This window comes from Mustelus asterias, chromosome 8 (genome assembly GCF_964213995.1).
Source record: "Mustelus asterias chromosome 8, sMusAst1.hap1.1, whole genome shotgun sequence".
NCBI lineage: Eukaryota > Metazoa > Chordata > Chondrichthyes > Carcharhiniformes > Triakidae > Mustelus > Mustelus asterias.
This window is the reverse complement of record NC_135808.1, coordinates 143,040-161,415: the sequence shown is the minus strand read 5'-3', so window position 1 is coordinate 161,415 and position 18,376 is coordinate 143,040. Positions and strand designations below refer to the sequence as shown.

General features: G+C 52.6%; 2 protein-coding genes across 2 annotated transcripts in view; one reads left to right on the top strand and one right to left on the bottom strand.

Moving 5' to 3' along the window:
• LOC144496721 (phosphatidylserine lipase ABHD16A-like) overlaps positions 1–12,211 on the bottom strand; it is a 35,369-nt gene extending 23,158 nt beyond the window's left edge. The window contains exons 1-7 of the mRNA XM_078217222.1: positions 12,166–12,211; positions 10,648–10,771; positions 9,549–9,653; positions 8,331–8,394; positions 7,508–7,564; positions 5,186–5,248; positions 1,854–1,930 (exon numbers count right to left, since the gene is read on the bottom strand). Of these exons, the coding sequence (XP_078073348.1) occupies positions 1,854–1,930; positions 5,186–5,248; positions 7,508–7,564; positions 8,331–8,394; positions 9,549–9,653; positions 10,648–10,738 (457 nt within the window). The 5' untranslated portion in view covers positions 10,739–10,771; positions 12,166–12,211. The remainder of the gene's footprint in view (positions 1–1,853; positions 1,931–5,185; positions 5,249–7,507; positions 7,565–8,330; positions 8,395–9,548; positions 9,654–10,647; positions 10,772–12,165) is intronic.
• The window catches only part of csnk2b (casein kinase 2, beta polypeptide), a 296,247-nt gene that overhangs the window by 236,023 nt on the left and 41,848 nt on the right, over positions 1–18,376 (top strand). The gene's annotated exons all lie outside the window — the stretch shown is intronic.

The following is an 18,376-nucleotide window of genomic DNA, read 5'->3' as shown; positions in this document are numbered from 1 at the left end:
AGGGTTACACTCTGGGTACGGGGTGTCAGTGTGAGGGTTACACTCTGGGTACGGGTGTGTGTGAGGGTTACACTCTGGGTACGGGTGTCAGTGTGAGGGTTACACTCTGGGTACGGGTGTGTGTGAGGGTTACACTCTGGGTACGGGTGTCAGTGTGAGGGTTACACTCTGGGTACGGGTGTCAGTGTGAGGGTTACACACTGGGTACGGGGTGTCAGTGTGAGGGTTACACTCTGGGTACGGGTGTGTGTGAGGGTTACACTCTGGGTACGGGTGTGTGTGAGGGTTACACACTGCGTACGGGTGTCAGTGTGAGGGTTACACTCTGGGTACGGGTGTCAGTGTGAGGGTTACACTCTGGGTACGGGGTGTCAGTGTGAGGGTTACACACTGGGTACGGGTGTCAGTGTGAGGGTTACACTCTGGGTACGGGGTGTCAGTGTGAGGGTTACACTCTGGGTACGGGTGTCAGTGTGAGGGTTACACACTGGGTACGGGGTGTCAGTGTGAGGGTTACACTCTGGGTACGGGTGTCAGTGTGAGGGTTACACTCTGGGTACGGGTGTCAGTGTGAGGGTTACACTCTGGGTACGGGTGTCAGTGTGAGGGTTACACTCTGGGTACGGGTGTCAGTGTGAGGGTTACACTCTGGGTACGGGTGTCAGTGTGAGGGTTACACTCTGGGTACGGGTGTCAGTGTGAGGGTTACACACTGGGTACGGGGTGTCAGTGTGAGGGTTACACTCTGGGTACGGGGTGTCAGTGTGAGGGTTACACTCTGGGTACGGGTGTCAGTGTGAGGGTTACACTCTGGGTACGGGGTGTCAGTGTGAGGGTTACACTCTGGGTACGGGTGTCAGTGTGAGGGTTACACACTGGGTACGGGGTGTCAGTGTGAGGGTTACACACTGGGTACGGGTGTCAGTGTGAGGGTTACACTCTGGGTACGGGGTGTCAGTGTGAGGGTTACACTCTGGGTACGGGTGTCAGTGTGAGGGTTACACTCTGGGTACGGGTGTCAGTGTGAGGGTTACACTCTGGGTACGGGGTGTCAGTGTGAGGGTTACACACTGGGTACGGGTGTCAGTGTGAGGGTTACACTCTGGGTACGGGGTGTCAGTGTGAGGGTTACACTCTGGGTACGGGTGTGTGTGAGGGTTACACTCTGGGTACGGGTGTCAGTGTGAGGGTTACACTCTGGGTACGGGGTGTGTGTGAGGGTTACACTCTGGGTACGGGTGTGTGTGAGGGTTACACACTGCGTACGGGTGTCAGTGTGAGGGTTACACTCTGGGTACGGGTGTCAGTGTGAGGGTTACACACTGGGTACGGGTGTCAGTGTGAGGGTTACACACTGGGTACGGGTGTCAGTGTGAGGGTTACACACTGGGTACGGGTGTCAGTGTGAGGGTTACACACTGGGTACGGGGTGTCAGTGTGAGGGTTACACACTGGGTACGGGTGTCAGTGTGAGGGTTACACTCTGGGTACGGGTGTGTGTGAGGGTTACACTCTGGGTACAGGGTGTCAGTGTGAGGGTTACACTCTGGGTACGGGGTGTCAGTGTGAGGGTTACACTCTGGGTACGGGGTGTCAGTGTGAGGGTTACACTCTGGGTACGGGGTGTCAGTGTGAGGGTTACACTCTGGGTACGGGTGTGTGTGAGGGTTACACTCTGGGTACGGGGTGTCAGTGTGAGGGTTACACTCTGGGTACGGGTGTCAGTGTGAGGGTTACACTCTGGGTACGGGTGTCAGTGTGAGGGTTACACACTGGGTACGGGGTGTCAGTGTGAGGGTTACACACTGGGTACGGGTGTTAATATCGGAGTTGTTCGTGTTCGTGGAACTTACTTTCCTGCAGTGGATTTGAGGCACTCAGCCACTCCCGAACCACTCGGACTCCTTCGTCTTCCATCACCTTGGGGTACCTGATAGCAGCAACGTGACAGCTTTAAACTACGGAGCGTGCGGGGTAAATATAGCTGGATGCTCAAATATCAAATCACCAATCAGTATTACACCCTCATTACAGAGATTATCACCCACTGACTCCCATTACACCCTCATTACAGAGATTATCACCCACTGACTCCCATTACACCCTCATTACAGAGATTATCACCCACTGACTCCCATTACACCCTCATTACAGAGATTATCACCCACTGACTCCCATTACACCCTCATTACAGAGATTATCACCCACTGACTCCCATTACACCCTCATTACAGAGATTATCACCCACTGACTCCCATTACACCCTCATTACAGAGATTATCACCCACTGACTCCCATTACACCCTCATTACAGAGATTATCACCCACTGACTCCCATTACACCCTCATTACAGAGATTATCACCCACTGACTCCCATTACACCCTCATTACAGAGATTATCACCCACTGACTCCCATTACACCCTCATTACAGAGATTATCACCCACTAACTCCCATTACACCCTCCTTATAGAGATGATCACCTACTGTTCTCCATTACACCCTCATTACAAAGATTATCATCCGCTGACCCGTATCTTTCCTCCATTACAGAGATTGGTACTCACTAATCTACATTACACCCCTCATTACAGACATCATCACCCAGTGATCCCCATTACACTCTCATTACAGAGATTATCACTCACTAATCCACATTCTACCCTCATTACAGAGATTATCACCCACTAATCCACATTACACCCTCATCACAGAGATTATCACCCACTGACTCCCATTACACCATCATTACAGAGATTATCACTCACTGATCCTTAATACACCCTCATTACAGAGATTATCACCCACTAATCCACATTACACTCTCATCACAGAGACTATCACCCATTGATCCCATTACACCCTCATTACAGAGATGATCACCTACTGTTTCCCATTACACCCTCATTACAAAGATTATCATCCGCTGACCTGCATTATACCCCCGTTACAGAGATTGGTACTCACTAATCCCCATTACACCCTCATTACAGAGAATATCACTCACTAATCCACATTACACCTTCATTACAGACATTATCACTCACTGATCCCCATTACATCCTCATTACAGAGATTATCACCCACTGATCCGCATTACATTCTCATTCCAGAGATTATTGCCCAGTGGTCCCCATTACACCCTCATTACAGAGATTATTACCCAGTGACTCCCATTACACCTTCATTACAGACATTATCACTCACTGATCCCCATTACATCCTCATTACAGAGATTATCACCCACTGATCCGCATTACATTCTCATTACAGAGATTATCACCCACTAATCCACATTACACCCTCATTCCAGAGATTATTGCCCAGTGGTCCCCATTACACCCTCATTACAGCGATTATTACCCAGTGACTCCCATTACACCCTCATTACAGCGATTATTACCCAGTGACTCCCATTACACCCTCATTACAGCGATTATTACCCAGTGACTCCCATTACACCCTCATTACAGCGATTATTACCCAGTGACTCCCATTACACCCTCATTACAGCGATTATTACCCAGTGACTCCCATTACACCCTCATTACAGCGATTATTACCCAGTGACTCCCATTACACCCTCATTACAGAGATTATCACCCAGTGATCCCCATTACAACCTTATTACAGTGATTATCACCCACTGACCCAAATTACACCCTCATTACAGAGATTATCAGCCACATTGAAATTGCGGATGTTGGGAATCTGGAAAACAGAAATTGCTGGAAGATTCTGGCAGATCAGGCCCTCATCATGCCTCACCTGCCCGACCCTCTGAGGACCTCCTGGCCCACAGGTGGCAGTGTCTGCATAAAGCACACGGGCTGACTGACCAGTCCCCTCAGCGCATATTGAACCAGAGCTGAGGTGATTAACCCTGGACCCTGAGAACGCACAGGGGGGATGGAGGCCTCGAGCTCAGGCCTGACATCTAAAGGTAGTAGCGTGCAACTGCAAGTACAAAGCAGCAGTGGAGAGATCGGGAACCCGTGCTGCACTCAGCTGAAGGCAGGGTTAGCAGCGGGGACATGCATCACCCTCTCCAAAGGGCCAACGCTGCCAGCAATGAACATCAGGAACTGGGAGTTTTAATACTCGTTTGTGCTCCTGAAGTGAGTGACATGGGGTGGCACAGTGGTTAGCACTGCTGCCTCACTGCACCAGGGACCCAGGTTCAATTCCCGGCTTGGGTCCCTGTCTGGGTGGAGTTTGCACATTCTCCCAGTGTCTGAGTGGGTTTCCTCCGGATGCTCTGGTTTCCTCCCACAGTCCAAAGATGTGTAGGTAAGGGTGGATTGGCCATGCTAAATTGCCCCTTAGTGTCAGGGGGATTACCAGGATAAGTGCATGCGGTTATGGGGCTAGGACCTGGGTGGGTGCCTGGAACTCACTGCCGGGGGAGGTAGTGGAAGCGGATACGATAGTGACTTTTAAGGAGCGTCTTGACAAGTACATGAATAGGATGGGAATAGAGGGATATGGTCCCGGGAAAGGGAGGGGGTTTTAGTTTCTTGCACGCTATACAAAGCATACCATTCATAGAGAAGGCAAGGAGAGGGTGCAGAATGTGTTACAGTCATAGCTAGGGTGTAGAGAAAGATCAACTTAATTCAAAAGTCTAATGGCAGCAGGGAAAAAGCTGTTCTTGAGTCGGTCGGTACGTGACCTCAGACTTTTGTATCTTTTTCCCGACGGAAGAAGGTGGAAGAGAGAATGTCCGGGGTGTGTGGGGTCCTTGATTATGCTGCTGCTTTTCTGAGGCAGCAGGAAGTGTAGACAGAGTCAATGGATGGGAGGCTGGTTTGCGAGATGGATTGGGCTTCATTCATGACCCTTTGTAGTTCCTTGTGGTCTTGGGCAGAGCAGGAGCCCAGACCAAGCTGTGATACATCCAGAAAGAATGCTTTCTATGGCGCATCTGTAAAAATGAGCCTTCCCAATGGTCCCTCCAGTGAAGTTAGCCTGCAACAGGCACACGGCGGGAACCAGCTGCAGCTGAGAGTGGGCCCAGGGAGCGACGGTTCCCCTGGTCAAACAGCCTGCCAACGTTCGCTAACCTCTGTGTAAGCAGTGAGTGGGGGGCAGTCAGGCACTGAGGGAGGGGGTAGGAAAAGGGCAGAAGAAAGAGGCGGGTCAATGGCTCAGACAGGAAGTGTGAAACGCCGGCCGCTCCCTTACCTGAACTGGAGGAATCTCAGGAGAAGATCATTCCCACGGTTTGACATGATGTCTTCTGGAACACTGAGGAGAAGGGGACAGAAAAGTAACAGCTGGTTAAGGTGCCAGGGTAGAGGCGGGTCATTCTCTTCTCCATTCACCTTCCCAGGGTTAGAAACTTTTGGGGTGACACAGTGATTAGCACTGCTGCCTCACAGCCCCAGGGACCCGGGTTCACTGCTGCCTCACAGCCCCAGGGACCCGGGTTCACTGCTGCCTCACAGCGCCAGGGACCCGGGTTCACTGCTGCCTCACAGCCCCAGGGACCCGGGTTCACTGCTGCCTCACAGCCCCAGGGACCCGGGTTCACTGCTGCCTCACAGCGCCAGGGACCCGGGTTCACTGCTGCCTCACAGCCCCAGGGACCCGGGTTCACTGCTGCCTCACAGCCCCAGGGACCCGGGTTCACTGCTGCCTCACAGCGCCAGGGACCCGGGTTCACTGCTGCCTCACAGCGCCAGGGACCCGGGTTCACTGCTGCCTCACAGTGCCAGGGACCCGGGTTCACTGCTGCCTCACAGCGCCAGGGACCCGGGTTCACTGCTGCCTCACAGCGCCAGGGACCCGGGTTCACTGCTGCCTCACAGTGCCAGGGACCCGGGTTCACTGCTGCCTCACAGTGCCAGGGACCCGGGTTCACTGCTGCCTCACAGCGCCAGGGACCCGGGTTCACTGCTGCCTCACAGCGCCAGGGACCCGGGTTCACTGCTGCCTCACAGCGCCAGGGACCCGGGTTCACTGCTGCCTCACAGTGCCAGGGACCCGGGTTCACTGCTGCCTCACAGCGCCAGGGACCCGGGTTCACTGCTGCTTCACAGTGCCAGGGACCCGGATTCACTGCTGCCTCACAGCGCCAGGGACCCGGGTTCACTGCTGCCTCACAGCGCCAGGGACCCGGGTTCACTGCTGCCTCACAGCGCCAGGGACCCGGGTTCACTGCTGCCTCACAGTGCCAGGGACCCGGGTTCACTGCTGCCTCACAGTGCCAGGGACCCGGGTTCACTGCTGTCTCACAGCGCCAGGGACCCGGGTTCACTGCTGCCTCACAGCGCCAGGGACCCGGGTTCACTGCTGCCTCACAGCGCCAGGGACCCGGGTTCACTGCTGCCTCACAGCGCCAGGGACCCGGGTTCACTGCTGCCTCACAGCGCCAGGGACCCGGGTTCACTGCTCCCTCACGGCGCCAGGGACCCAGGTTCACTGCTGCCTCACAGCGCCAGGGACCCGGGTTCACTGCTGCCTCACAGCGCCAGGGACCCGGGTTCACTGCTGCCTCACAGCGCCAGGGACCGGGTTCACTGCTGCCTCACAGCGCCAGGGACCCGGGTTCACTGCTGCCTCACAGCGCCAGGGACCTGGGTTCACTGCTGCCTCACAGCGCCAGGGACCCGGGTTCACTGCTGCCTCACAGCACCAGGGACCCGGGTTCACTGCTGCCTCACAGCGCCAGGGACCCGGGTTCACTGCTGCCTCACAGCGCCAGGGACCCGGGTTCACTGCTGCCTCACAGCGCCAGGGACCCGGGTTCACTGCTGCCTCACAGCGCCAGGGACCCGGGTTCGATTCCCAGCTCGGGTCATTGTCTGTGTGGAGTTTGCACATTCTCCCCGTGTCTGCGTGGGTTTCCCCTGGGTGCTCCGGTTTCCTCCCACAGTCCAAAGACGTGCGGGTTAGGGGGATTGGCCGTGCTAAATTTCCCTTGGTTTGCTGTTGGGAACCTGGCCTGGGTCGGGGCCGGTCTGTGCAGCTTTCACAGTGACAGTGGAGTGAGTTACAGGTCCTGCTCACCGTGTCTGTGGAGGTCCCTGGAACCCGCACCGTACTGAAGCTGTCTCTGGAACCAGCATCTACTCTGCGTCGCGAGGCAGGCACATCGAGATTCTCTTTATTTCCTGATTCAGAACTTCACCCTCGGGACTCGCCAGGTTGAGAATCTCTCCCTCCCCCTTTCATTCCCTGTTCCCCACCTCCCTCCGAGCAACTCCAGGCGCTGCAGTTCCTTGCTCATGCCACCAGGTGGCAGCGGGTGGCAGCCAAGCGCTGGGAGCTGAATGTGACAGAATTCCACAGCTGGGCGCGAGAGGCCATTCGGTCCATCCTGTCAATGCCAGCTCTTTATTCAGCTAGCCCCAGTCCCCTGCTCTTTTCCCCTGCCAATTTTACCCCTTCAAGTGATGCTGACGGGTGAGGTACAGGTCGGGGAGCGGGGGGGGGGGGGTACAGGAGATGGTGATGGAAGAGGGTCCTCACAGAGGGCGCAATCCGAGGGGACGTTCCACTTACGTAGTGGTGATGATCTCATCCTTAGTCCGCCTGATCAGCACCACGGGTCCCTGATACCTGCCGAATGGAAAGTGAGAAGCTTCAGACAGTGACCCTTCGCAATTTACACACAGACGCAAAGCCACGGCGCGTTCCGGGGCTGTGACCCGCCACGGGCTAGCGGTGGGGCCTTCCGGGGGAGGGGGGCCGGGTCTCCTGTTGCTCACCCCCTCCGCCACTGGGAAACCCCCGAGAGTGGGGGGGGAACGGCGGGAAATCCTGTCCATTAATAAAACCGGTTTGGCTACAACTCAAGTCTAAAACTCTCGGAAATCCCACCCAATAACTCCGTCGCTCTCTCCACAGACACTGCCAGACAGTAACTTTCCACACACCTCAGTTTTCAATGACCCGCTCTTTATCTTGTAGCGATGTCCCCTCGTTCGAGACTCTCCCACTCGTGAAAACATCTCACCATCTCCCTTGTCAAACCCCCTCAGAATCTTATATCTTTGAATAAGGTCACCCCTCACTCTTCAAAACTCCGAGGAATACAGAGCCAGAGTATTCAGTCTCTCCTGATAGGACAACCCTCTGATCCCAGGAATTAGCCTGGTGAATCTCCTTTGGACTGCCTCCAGTGTTACTGTGTCCTCTCCAAGGTAGGGGTCCCAAACTGGACGCAGTATTCCAGCTGAGGCCTCACAGAGGCAGCCTGGACTGAAGACAATTCTCCGACTTTACTTTGGACAGCAGGCAGCGGCAAAGCCTGGTGAATACTGTGGAGAGCACACTGGGCTGGCGGCGGGTTAGGGAGACGGGGGAGCCACCCACGCTGACTCACTTGCACAGCTGGTCCGCGTTGTTAAGGTTCAAGTAGTCCCGGACGGTGCATGTGACAAGACCCTCTGCCCAAGACACAAGGGACAGAAAGAGAGAGTGTTAGATTTCTACAGATGCCCCATAGAAAGCATTCTTTCTGGTTGTATCACAGCTCGGTCTGGGGCTCCTGCTCTGCCCAAGACCGCAAGGAACTACAAAAGGTCATGAATGTAGCCCAGTCCCATCACGCAAACCAGCCTCCCATCCATTGACTCTGTCTACACTTCCCACTGCCTCGGGAAAAGCAGCCGCATAATTAAGGACCCCACGCTCCCCAGACATTCTCTCTTCCACTTTCTTCCATCGGGAAAAAGATACAAAAGTCTGAGGTCACGTACCAACCGACTCAAGAACAGCTTCTTCCCTGCTGCTGTCAGACTTTAGAATGGACCTAGCTTATATTAAGTTAATCTTTCTCTGCACCCTAGATATGACTGTAACACTACATTCTCTCCTTTCCTTCTCTATGAACTGTATGCTGTCTGTACAGCGCGCGAGAAACAATACTTTTCACTGTATCCCAATATATGACAATAATAAATCAAATATTAAGCTGATCTTTGCACCCTAGCTATGACTGTAACTACATTCTGCACTCTCTCCTTTCCTTCTCCCCTATGTACTCTATGAACAGAAACAGAAAAATGCTGGAAAATCTCAGCAGGTCTGACAGCGTCTGTGGAGAGAGAATAGAGCCAACGTTTCCAGTCCAGATGACCCTTCGTCAGCTCTGACAAAGGGTCATCTGGATTCGAAACATCAGCTCTTTTCTCTCCTTACAGATGCTGCCAGACCCGCTGAGATTTTACAGCATTTTCTCTTTTGGTTTCAGATTCCAGCATCCGCAGCGATTTGCTTTCCTCCAATATTGAAGGATTCCACGTGTCTCCTTAACCGCCTCATCAGCCTGTCCTGCCGCCTCCACCCGTACGTCAATAATATAGATGGAGAGATGAGGGGGTGAATTGGATTATAGTGAGGTTATTGTCCCTGTAACACTGCCAAGGCCAAAGGCCCATCTCACTCCCTGTAACCGCCCTGTCGCTCATTATCCCCCCTCCCAGCCCGTCTCCAGCTGTCTCCCAATTCTTTCCTCTCCCTCTCCCTACGATTCCTATCTGGTCTGGTGCGGGGACGACGACGTGGAGAGCAGGGATGGGAGGGGTTAAAGGTCACTTACTGAAGCTCTCCGGCATGACCTTCAGCGCCAGGGGGACAAGGTCATCAAAGGAAGCATCGAGGATGAGGGCGCTGATCTCCGGGTAGGTCATCGTGGCCCAAGTAGCTGGAAAAGACAATCGGCAAATCGACTGGCAAGTTCAAAGATAGCTTGGCAGTTAACTGTCAGTCGTCGTCAACTGGTGCACTCTAGCACAGTTCACAAACGACAGGAGGACTGGACCAACGTGCCGTTTCGCGTTTCCTTTCCCGCTCTGCTCCAGACTTCACGCGCTAGTGAGCCGGGCGAGGGGGAAAGGGGGGGAGGGGGATTTCCCTATCCCTGGGCTCTAGCCCCTTGAGACATCGGAACAAAGCGAACACAGGGAAATCCTGAGGATGCGGATGTGACCTCGATAGAGAGAGCCATAAACTACCCAGCAAGCTCCATTGTGAAGCAATTCAGATGGAGGATGAGACAGGAGGCAGGAACATTTCTACAGCCTCCCTCACAAACACAGGCCCTCACGGTCAAAGAATTGTGGTCAGTGCCACCCTCGGGGTGGGGGGGGAACGCAGGAGCCAATTTGCGCACAGGCAACTCCCACAAACGCCTATTTCTCCGGCTCTTTTCCTTTCAGCTCACGCTGGCCTGAGGGATAAACGTCACTGAGGCCTCTGGGGAGAACTGCTCTGCTCTTAATTTAAGATGGCGGCACAGTGGTCAGCACTGCTGCCTCACAGCTCCAGGGACCTGGGTTCGATTCCCGGCCTCGGGTCGCTGTCTGTGTGGAGTTTGCACGTTCTCCCCATGTCTGCGTGGGTTTCCTCCGGGTGCTCCGGTTTCCTCCCACAGTCTGAAAGACGTGCTGGTTAGGGTGCATTGGCCGTGCTAAATTCTTCCTCAGTGTACCCGAACAGGTGCCGGAGTGTGGAGACTCGGGGATTTTCACAGTAACTTCATTGCAGTGTTAATGTACGCCTGCCTGTGACGCTAATAAATAAACAGAAAATAAACTGAACAGGGGCCCCGCCAGCGCATCCTCACGGGATCCATGGAGCTCTGTCAGAGACAGGACGATGGGAGACGGGGTCAGGGGTCAGCCGGAAGCGGGCCGTACCTGTGAAGCCACCAATGGACCAAGCGTAGACGATGATGTCCTCGATTGGGAAGTTAAGGTGATAGATGGCGTACTGCACCACCACATCCATGGCGTTGGCCTCGTTCTGAGGGAATGGAACGCCCTGCGGACGCAAGCACACACACACTCACATAGGGATCAATAGCGGGATGGCGTAACCGGCCCTGGAATAAAACCGAAAACTACAAATGTCGCAAGAGACCTTGTGTCGAAGCTTTTTGTCGTTCACTCTACAGCACAGTCTGCAAGAACACCAACGTAAGGGCAAATCGGCTGGCAAGTTCAAACGAAGCTTGGCAGTTGACTATCAGTCACCGTCAACTGGTGCATTCCAGCAGTCTGCAAGAAGGCTAACCTAAGGGCAAATTGGCTGGCAAGTTCAAACAAAGCTTGGCGATTATCTGCCAGTCGCTGTCAACTGGCGCATTCTAGCACAGTCCGCAAGAACGCCACCATAAGGGCAAATCGCCTGGGAAGCTCAAAAAAAGTTTGGCGGTTAACTGTCAGTCATCGTCAACTGGTGTATTCCAGCACAGTCCACAGGAACACCAATGTAAGGGTAAATTGGCTGGCAAGTTCAAACGAAGCTTGGCAGTTAACTGTCAGTCGCTGTCAACTGGTGCACTCTTGCTTAAGTCCGCAAGAACATCAGTGAAAGGGAAAATCAGCTGGCAAGTTCAAAGATTATATGGCAGTTAACTGCCAGTCGCCATCAACTCCATGGCAACACCTCCACCAATCACAACTTTCCCTTGCATCAATATCACTCTGTCCGGATGAGCGCAAGACAAAAAGCTTTGACAAAATGTCTCCCTTTTTCAGCAGTGGCAACAAAAAAACTCAAGATTTATAAAGATCAATTCAGATGCAAACTGTTGCTTATTGTAAGAGTCAGCTCTTACACATTCGTTCTTGGATGTCATGGTAGATGCTGTCCACCAATCCCACCCCCTCTGGGACTGGGTGGGTCAGACACTGTCCTTTCCCCCTCTGGGACTGGGTGGGTCAGTGGGTCAGACACTGTCCTTTCCCCCTCTGGGACTGGGTGGGACAGTGGGTCAGACACTGTCCTTTCCCCCTCTGGGACTGGGTGGGTCAGTGGGTCAGACACTGTCCTTTCCCCCTCTGGGACTGGGTGGGACAGTGGGTCAGACACTGTCCTTTCCCCCTCTGGGACTGGGTGGGACAGTGGGTCAGACACTGTCCTTTCCCCCTCTGGGACTGGGTGGGACAGTGGGTCAGACACTGTCCTTTCCCCCTCTGGGACTGGGTGGGACAGTGGGTCAGACACTGTCCTTTCCCCCTCTGGTTGGAGATTAATATGTCGCAGGAAGGGGGCAGTCCCTCCCCGTTGCTCCGATCAGCTCAGTGCTGTTGCTCTGTATACCAAGCAGCCTCAGTCTGGTGCAGTGCGACCGGGGCCGCAGGAGCTGGAGGTGTTTGAAAAATCGCAGCATTCATTCCCTGCTAATCAACCAGATCTCCCCGTCCACTCACCGTGCTGCCTGCAAAACCAGGGTGGTTCCACCCGAGTACTGAATATCCGGCTGTGAGGAAAACAGAAACAGGAGGTGGTGTTAACTGAGGAAAAACAGAGAAACATAGGAGATAGGAGCAGGAGGAGGCCACTCGGCCCTTCGAGCCTGTTCCCCCATTCATCACCATCATGGCTGATCATCCAACTCAATCGCCTCATCCTGCTTTCCCCCCATTACCTTTGACCCCATTCGCCCCGAGTGCTATATCCAGCCGCCTCTTCAATACATTCAATGTTTTGGCATCAACTACTTCCTGTGGTAATGAATTCCACAGGTTCACCGCTCTCTGGGTGAAGAAATGTCTCCTCACCTCCGTCCTAAATGATCTACCCTGAATCCTCAGACTGTGACCCCTGGTTCTGGACTCCCCCCACCATCGGGAACATCCTCCCTGCATCTACCCTGTCTAATCCACATGGAATCCTTCAGGCACAGTAGGAGGCCATTCGACCCACTGCGTCTGTTCTGGCTCATTGAGAGCTCTAGGCTTTCCCTCCCACTCCACCATTACACCTCCTCCTTTGACGGCAATTTTCTTTTCCTTTTCAATTATACATCTTTTACAGATGCTCCATAGAAAGCATTCTTTCTGGTTGTATCACAGCTTGGTCTGGGCTCCTGCTCTGCCCAAGACCACAAGGAACTACCGAAGGTCGTGTGTAGCCCAGTCCATCACGCAAACCAGCCTCCCATCCATTGACTCTCAGAATCATTTCATAGCAACACTGAAGCAGGCTATTCAGCCCTTCATGTCCGTGCCGGCGGATCCCATAGAAACTTTGTAAAATTCTAACAGGGTTAGAAACCTAGAAAAACTACAGCACAATACAGGCCCTTCAGCCCACAAAGTTGTGCCGAACATGTCCCTACCTTAGCGATTACTAGGCTTACCTATAACCCTCTATCTTACTAAGTTCCATGTACTTATCTAAAAGTCTCTTAAAAGACCCTATCGAATCCGCCTCCACCACTGTTGCTGGCAGCCCATTCCACGCACCCACCACCCTCTGAGTGAAAAACTTACCCCTGACATCTCCTCTGTACCTACTCCCCAGCACCTTAAACCTGTGTCCTCTTGTGGCAGCCATTTCAGCCCTGGGAAAAAGCCTCTGGCTATCCACTCGATCAATACCTCTCAACATCTTATACACCTCTATCAGGTCACCCCTCATCCTTCGTCTCTCCAAGGAGAAAAGGCCGAGCTCACACAACCTATCCTCATAAGGCATGCTCCCCAACCCAGGCAACATCCTTGTAAATCTCCTCTGCACCCTTTCTATGGCTTCCACATCCTTCCTGGAATGAGGCTACCAGAACTGAGCACAGTACTCCAAGTGGGGCCTGACCAGGGTCCTATACAGCTGCAACATTATCTCACGACTCCTAAACTCAATTCCTTGATTGATGAAGGCCAGTACACCATACGCCTTCTTAACCACACCTCAACCTGCACAGCTGCTTTGAGCGTCCTATGAACTCGGACCCCAAGATCCTTCTGATCTTCCACTCTGTCAAGAGTCCTACCATTAATATTATATTCCGCCATCCTATTTGACCTGCCAAAATGAACCACCTCATACTTATCTGGGTTGAACTCCATCTGCCACTTCTCCGCCCAGTCTTGCATCCTATCAATGTCTCGCTGCAACTTCTGACATCCCTCCACACTATCCACACCTCCAACCTTTGTGTCATCAGCAAACTTACCAACCCATCCCTCCACTTCCTCATCCAGGTCATTTATAAAAATCACAAAGAGTAAGGTCCCAGAACAGATCCCTGGGGCACTCCACTGGTGACCGACCTCCATGCAGAATATGACCCATCTATAACCACTCTTTGCCTTCTGTGGGCAAGCCAGTTCTGGATCCACAAAGCAATGTCCCCTTGGATCCCATGCCCCCTCACTTTCCCAATAAGCCTTGCATGGGGCACCTTATCAAATGCCTTGCTGAAGTCCATATATACTACATCTACTGCTCTTCCTTCATCAATGTGTTTAGTCACATCCTGAACAAATTCAATCAGGCTCGTAAGGCATGATCTGCCTTTGACAAAGCCATGCTGACTATTCTTAATCATATTATACCTCTCCAAATGTTCATAAATCCTGCCTCTCAGGATCTTCTCCATCAACTTACCAACCTCTGAGGTTAGACTCACTGGTCTATAATTTCCAGGACTATCTCTACTCCCTTTCTTGAATAAAGGAACAACATCCGCAATCCTCTGGAACCTCTCCCGTCTCCATTGATGATGCAAAGATCATCGCCAGAGGCTCAGCAATCTCCTCCCTCGCCTCCCACAGTAACCTGGGGTACATCTCATCCGTTCCCGGCGACTTATCTAACTTGATGCTTTTCAAAAGCTCCAACACATCCTCTTTCTTAATATCTACATGCTCAAGCTTTTCAGTCCGCTGCAAGTCTGCACTACAACTACCAAGATCCTTTTCCATAGTGAATACTGAAGTAAAGTATTCATTAAGTACCTCTGCTATTTCTTCCGGTTCCATACAAACTTTCCCACCATCACATTTGATAGGTCCTATTCTTTCACGTCTTATCCTCTTGCTCTTCACATACTTGTAGAATGCCTTGGGGTTTTCCTTAATCCTGCCTGCCAAGGCCTTCTCATGACCCCTTCTGGCTCTCCTAATTTCCTCCTTAAGATCCTTCCTATTAGCCGTATACTCTTCTAGATCGCTAACATTACCTAGCTCCCTGAACCTTTTGTAAGCTTTTCTTTTCTTCTTGACTAGATTCATTACAGCCTTTGTACACCACGGTTCCTGTAACCTACCATAACTTCCCTGTCTCATTGGAACAAATATTCCCTGAAAATTTGCCACATTTCTTCCGTACATTTCCCTGAGAAAACCTCTTTCCAATTTAAGCCTCCAATTTCCTGCCTGATAGCCTCATAATTCCCCTTACTCCAATTAAACACTTTTCTAACTGGTCTGATCCTATTTCTCTCCAATGCTATTGTAAAGGAGATAGAATTATGATCACTATCTCCAAAATGCTCTCCCACTGAGAGATCTGACACCTGACCAGGTTCATTCTCTAATACCAAATCAAGTACAGCCTCTCCTCTTGTAGGCTTATCTACATACTGTGTCAAGAAACCCTCCTGAACACACCTAACAAACTCCTCCCCATCTACACCCTTACTCTAGGGAGATTCCAATCAATATTTGGGAAATTAAAATCTCCCATCACGACAACTCTGTTATTATTATTACACCTTTCCAGGATCTGTTTCCCTATCTGCTCCTCAACATCCCTGTTACTATTGGACGGCCTATTGAAAACACCCAGTAAAGTTATTGACCCCCTTCCTGTTCCTAACCTCCACCCACAGAGATTCCGTGGACAATCCCTCCATGGTGTCCATCTTTTCTACAGCCGTGACACTATCTCTGATCAACAGTGCCACTCCCCCACCTCTTTTGCCTCCCTCCCTGTCCCTTCTGAAACATCTGAAACCCGAAGTAACTTGAAGTAACCAGTCCTGTCCCTGAGTCATCCAAGTCTCTGTAATGGCCACCACTTCATATTTCCAAGTAGTGATCCACGCTCTAAGCTCATCCACTTTGTTCACAACACTCGCTGCATTAAAATAGACACATCTCAAACCTTCGGTCTGAGCGCTCCCCTTCTCTATCACCTGCCTATCCTCCCTCTCACACTGTCGACAAGCTTTCTCTATTTGTGAGCTAACCTCCTCTCTCTCAGTCACTTCAATTTGATTCCCACCCCCCCAACCATTCTAGTTTAAATTCTCCCCAGTAGCCTTAGCAAACCTCCCCGCCAGGATATTGGTCCCCCTGGGATTCAAGTGCAACCCGTCCTTATTGTACAGGTCACACCTGCCCCAAAAGAGGTCCCAATGATCCAGAAACCTGAATCCCTGCCCCCTGCTCCAATCCCTCAGCCACGCATTTATCCTCCACCTCATTCCATTCCTACTCTCACTGTCGCGTGGCACAGGCAGCAATCCCGAGATTACTATCTTTGCGGTCCTTCTTCTCAACTCCCTTCCCAACTCCCTATATTCTCCTTTCAGGACCTCTTCCCTTTTCCTACCTATGTCATTGGTACCAATATGTACCAAGACCTCTGGCTCTTCTCCCTCCCACTTCAGGATATCTTGGACGCGATCAGAAACATCCCGGATCCCGGCACCAGGGAGGCAAACTACCATCCGAGTTTCTTGTTTGCGTCCACAGAATCGCCTGTCCGACCCCCTCACTATCGAGTCCCCTATTACTACTGCCTTCCCCCTCCTTTCCCTCCCCTTCTGAGCTGCCGGGCCGGACTCTGTGCCGGAGGCACGGCCACTGTTGCTTCCCCCAGGTAGGCTGTCTCCCCCAACAGCACTCAAACAGGAGCACTTATAGTTAAGGGGCACAGCCACTGGGGTACTCTCTAGTACCTGACCTTTCCCCTTCCTCTTCCTAACCGTGACCCACTTGTCTGCCTCCCGTGGCCCCGGTGTGACCACCTGCCTGTAACTCCTCTCTATCACCTCCTCATTCTCCCTGACCTGACGAAGGTCAATGAGCTGCAGCTCCAGTTCCCCAACGCGGTCCCTCAGGAGCTGCAGCTCGACGCACCTGGCGCAGATATGGACGTCCGGGAGGCTAGGAAACTCCAGGACCTCCCACATCCGACACCGAGAACAACAAACTGGCCTCACACTCATTAGACAGGGTAGATTCAGAAAGAATGTTCCGGATGGTGGGGGAGTCCAGAACTGGGGGTCATAGTTTGAGGATAAGGACAGGGAGAGAGAGAGAGAGACGGAGAGAGAGAGAGAGGAGAGACAGGGAGAGAGAGAGAGAGAGAGACAGGGAGAGAAGGAGAGACAGAGAAGGAGAGACCTTTTAGAACTGAGGGGAGGAGAAATTTCTTCACCCAGGGGGTGGTGAATGTGTGGAATTCACTCCCACAGAAAGTAGTTGAGGCCAAAACGTTGTCTGATTTCAAGAAGAAATTAGATTTCGCTCTTGGGGCGAAAGGGATCGAGGGATATGGGGGGGAAGGGGGGGATCAGGATATTGAATTGGATGAACAGCCAGGATTGTGATGACTGGTGGGGCAGGCTGGAAGGGCCGAATGGCCTCCTCCTGCTTCTAGTTTCTATGTTTCTCAGCCCAATTTAATGAGTTCTGCCTCCTTTCCGCTGTTCCCGGAAATCTATCACCTTCAAGCATTCATGCAATTCAATTTTAATAAATATTTACCAATTCAGGGGATGTGAGCGGCGTTGGCTGGGCCAGCATTTGTTGCCCAGCTCTAACTGCCCCGAGAACCAAGTCTCCCTCTCTCTCGCTCTCTCTCTGTCTCTCCTTCTCTCCCTGTCTCTCTCTTTCTCTCTCTTTCTCTCTCTGTCTCTCTCTCTCTCTCTCTCCCTCTCTCCCTGTCTCTCTCTCTCTCCTGTCTCTCTCTCTCTCTCCCTGTCTCTCTCTCTCTCTCCGTCTCTCTCTCCCTCTCTCGCTGTCTCTCCCTGTCTCTCTCTCCCTCTCTCGCTGTCTCTCCCTGTCTCTCGCTCTCTCTCTGTCTCTCCTTCTCTCCCTGTCTCTCTCTGTCTCTCTCTCTCCCTGTCTCTCTCTCTGTCTCCCTCTCTCCGTCTCTCTCTCTCTCCCTGTCTCTCTCTCTCCTGTCTCTCTCTCTCTCTCCCTGTCTCTCTCTCTCTCCCTCTCTCGCTGTCTCTCCCTGTCTCTCTCTCTCTCCCTGTCTCTCTCTCTCTCTCTTCCTCCCTCCCTCCCTGTCTCTCTCCCTCTCTCTGTCTCTTTCCCTCTCTCCCTATCTCTCTCCCTCTCCCCCTGTCTCTCTCTCCGTCTCTCTCTCTCCCTGTCTCCCTGTCTCTCTCCCTGTCTCTCTCTCTCTCCCTCCCCGTCCCGCTCTCTCTCTCTCTCCCTCCCCGTCTCTCTCTCTCTCTCCCTCCCTCCCCATCTCTCTCCGTGTCTCTCTCTCTCTCTCCCTCCGTGTCTCTCTCTCTCTCTCGTGTCTCTCTCTCTCCCTCTCTCCGTGTCTCTCTCTCTCTACGTCTCTCCGTGTCTCTCTCTCTCTCTCTCCCTCTCTCCGTGTCTCTCTCTCTCTCCGTGTCTCTCTCTCTCCCTCTCTCTCTCTGTGTCTCTCTCTCTCTCTCTCCGTGTCTCT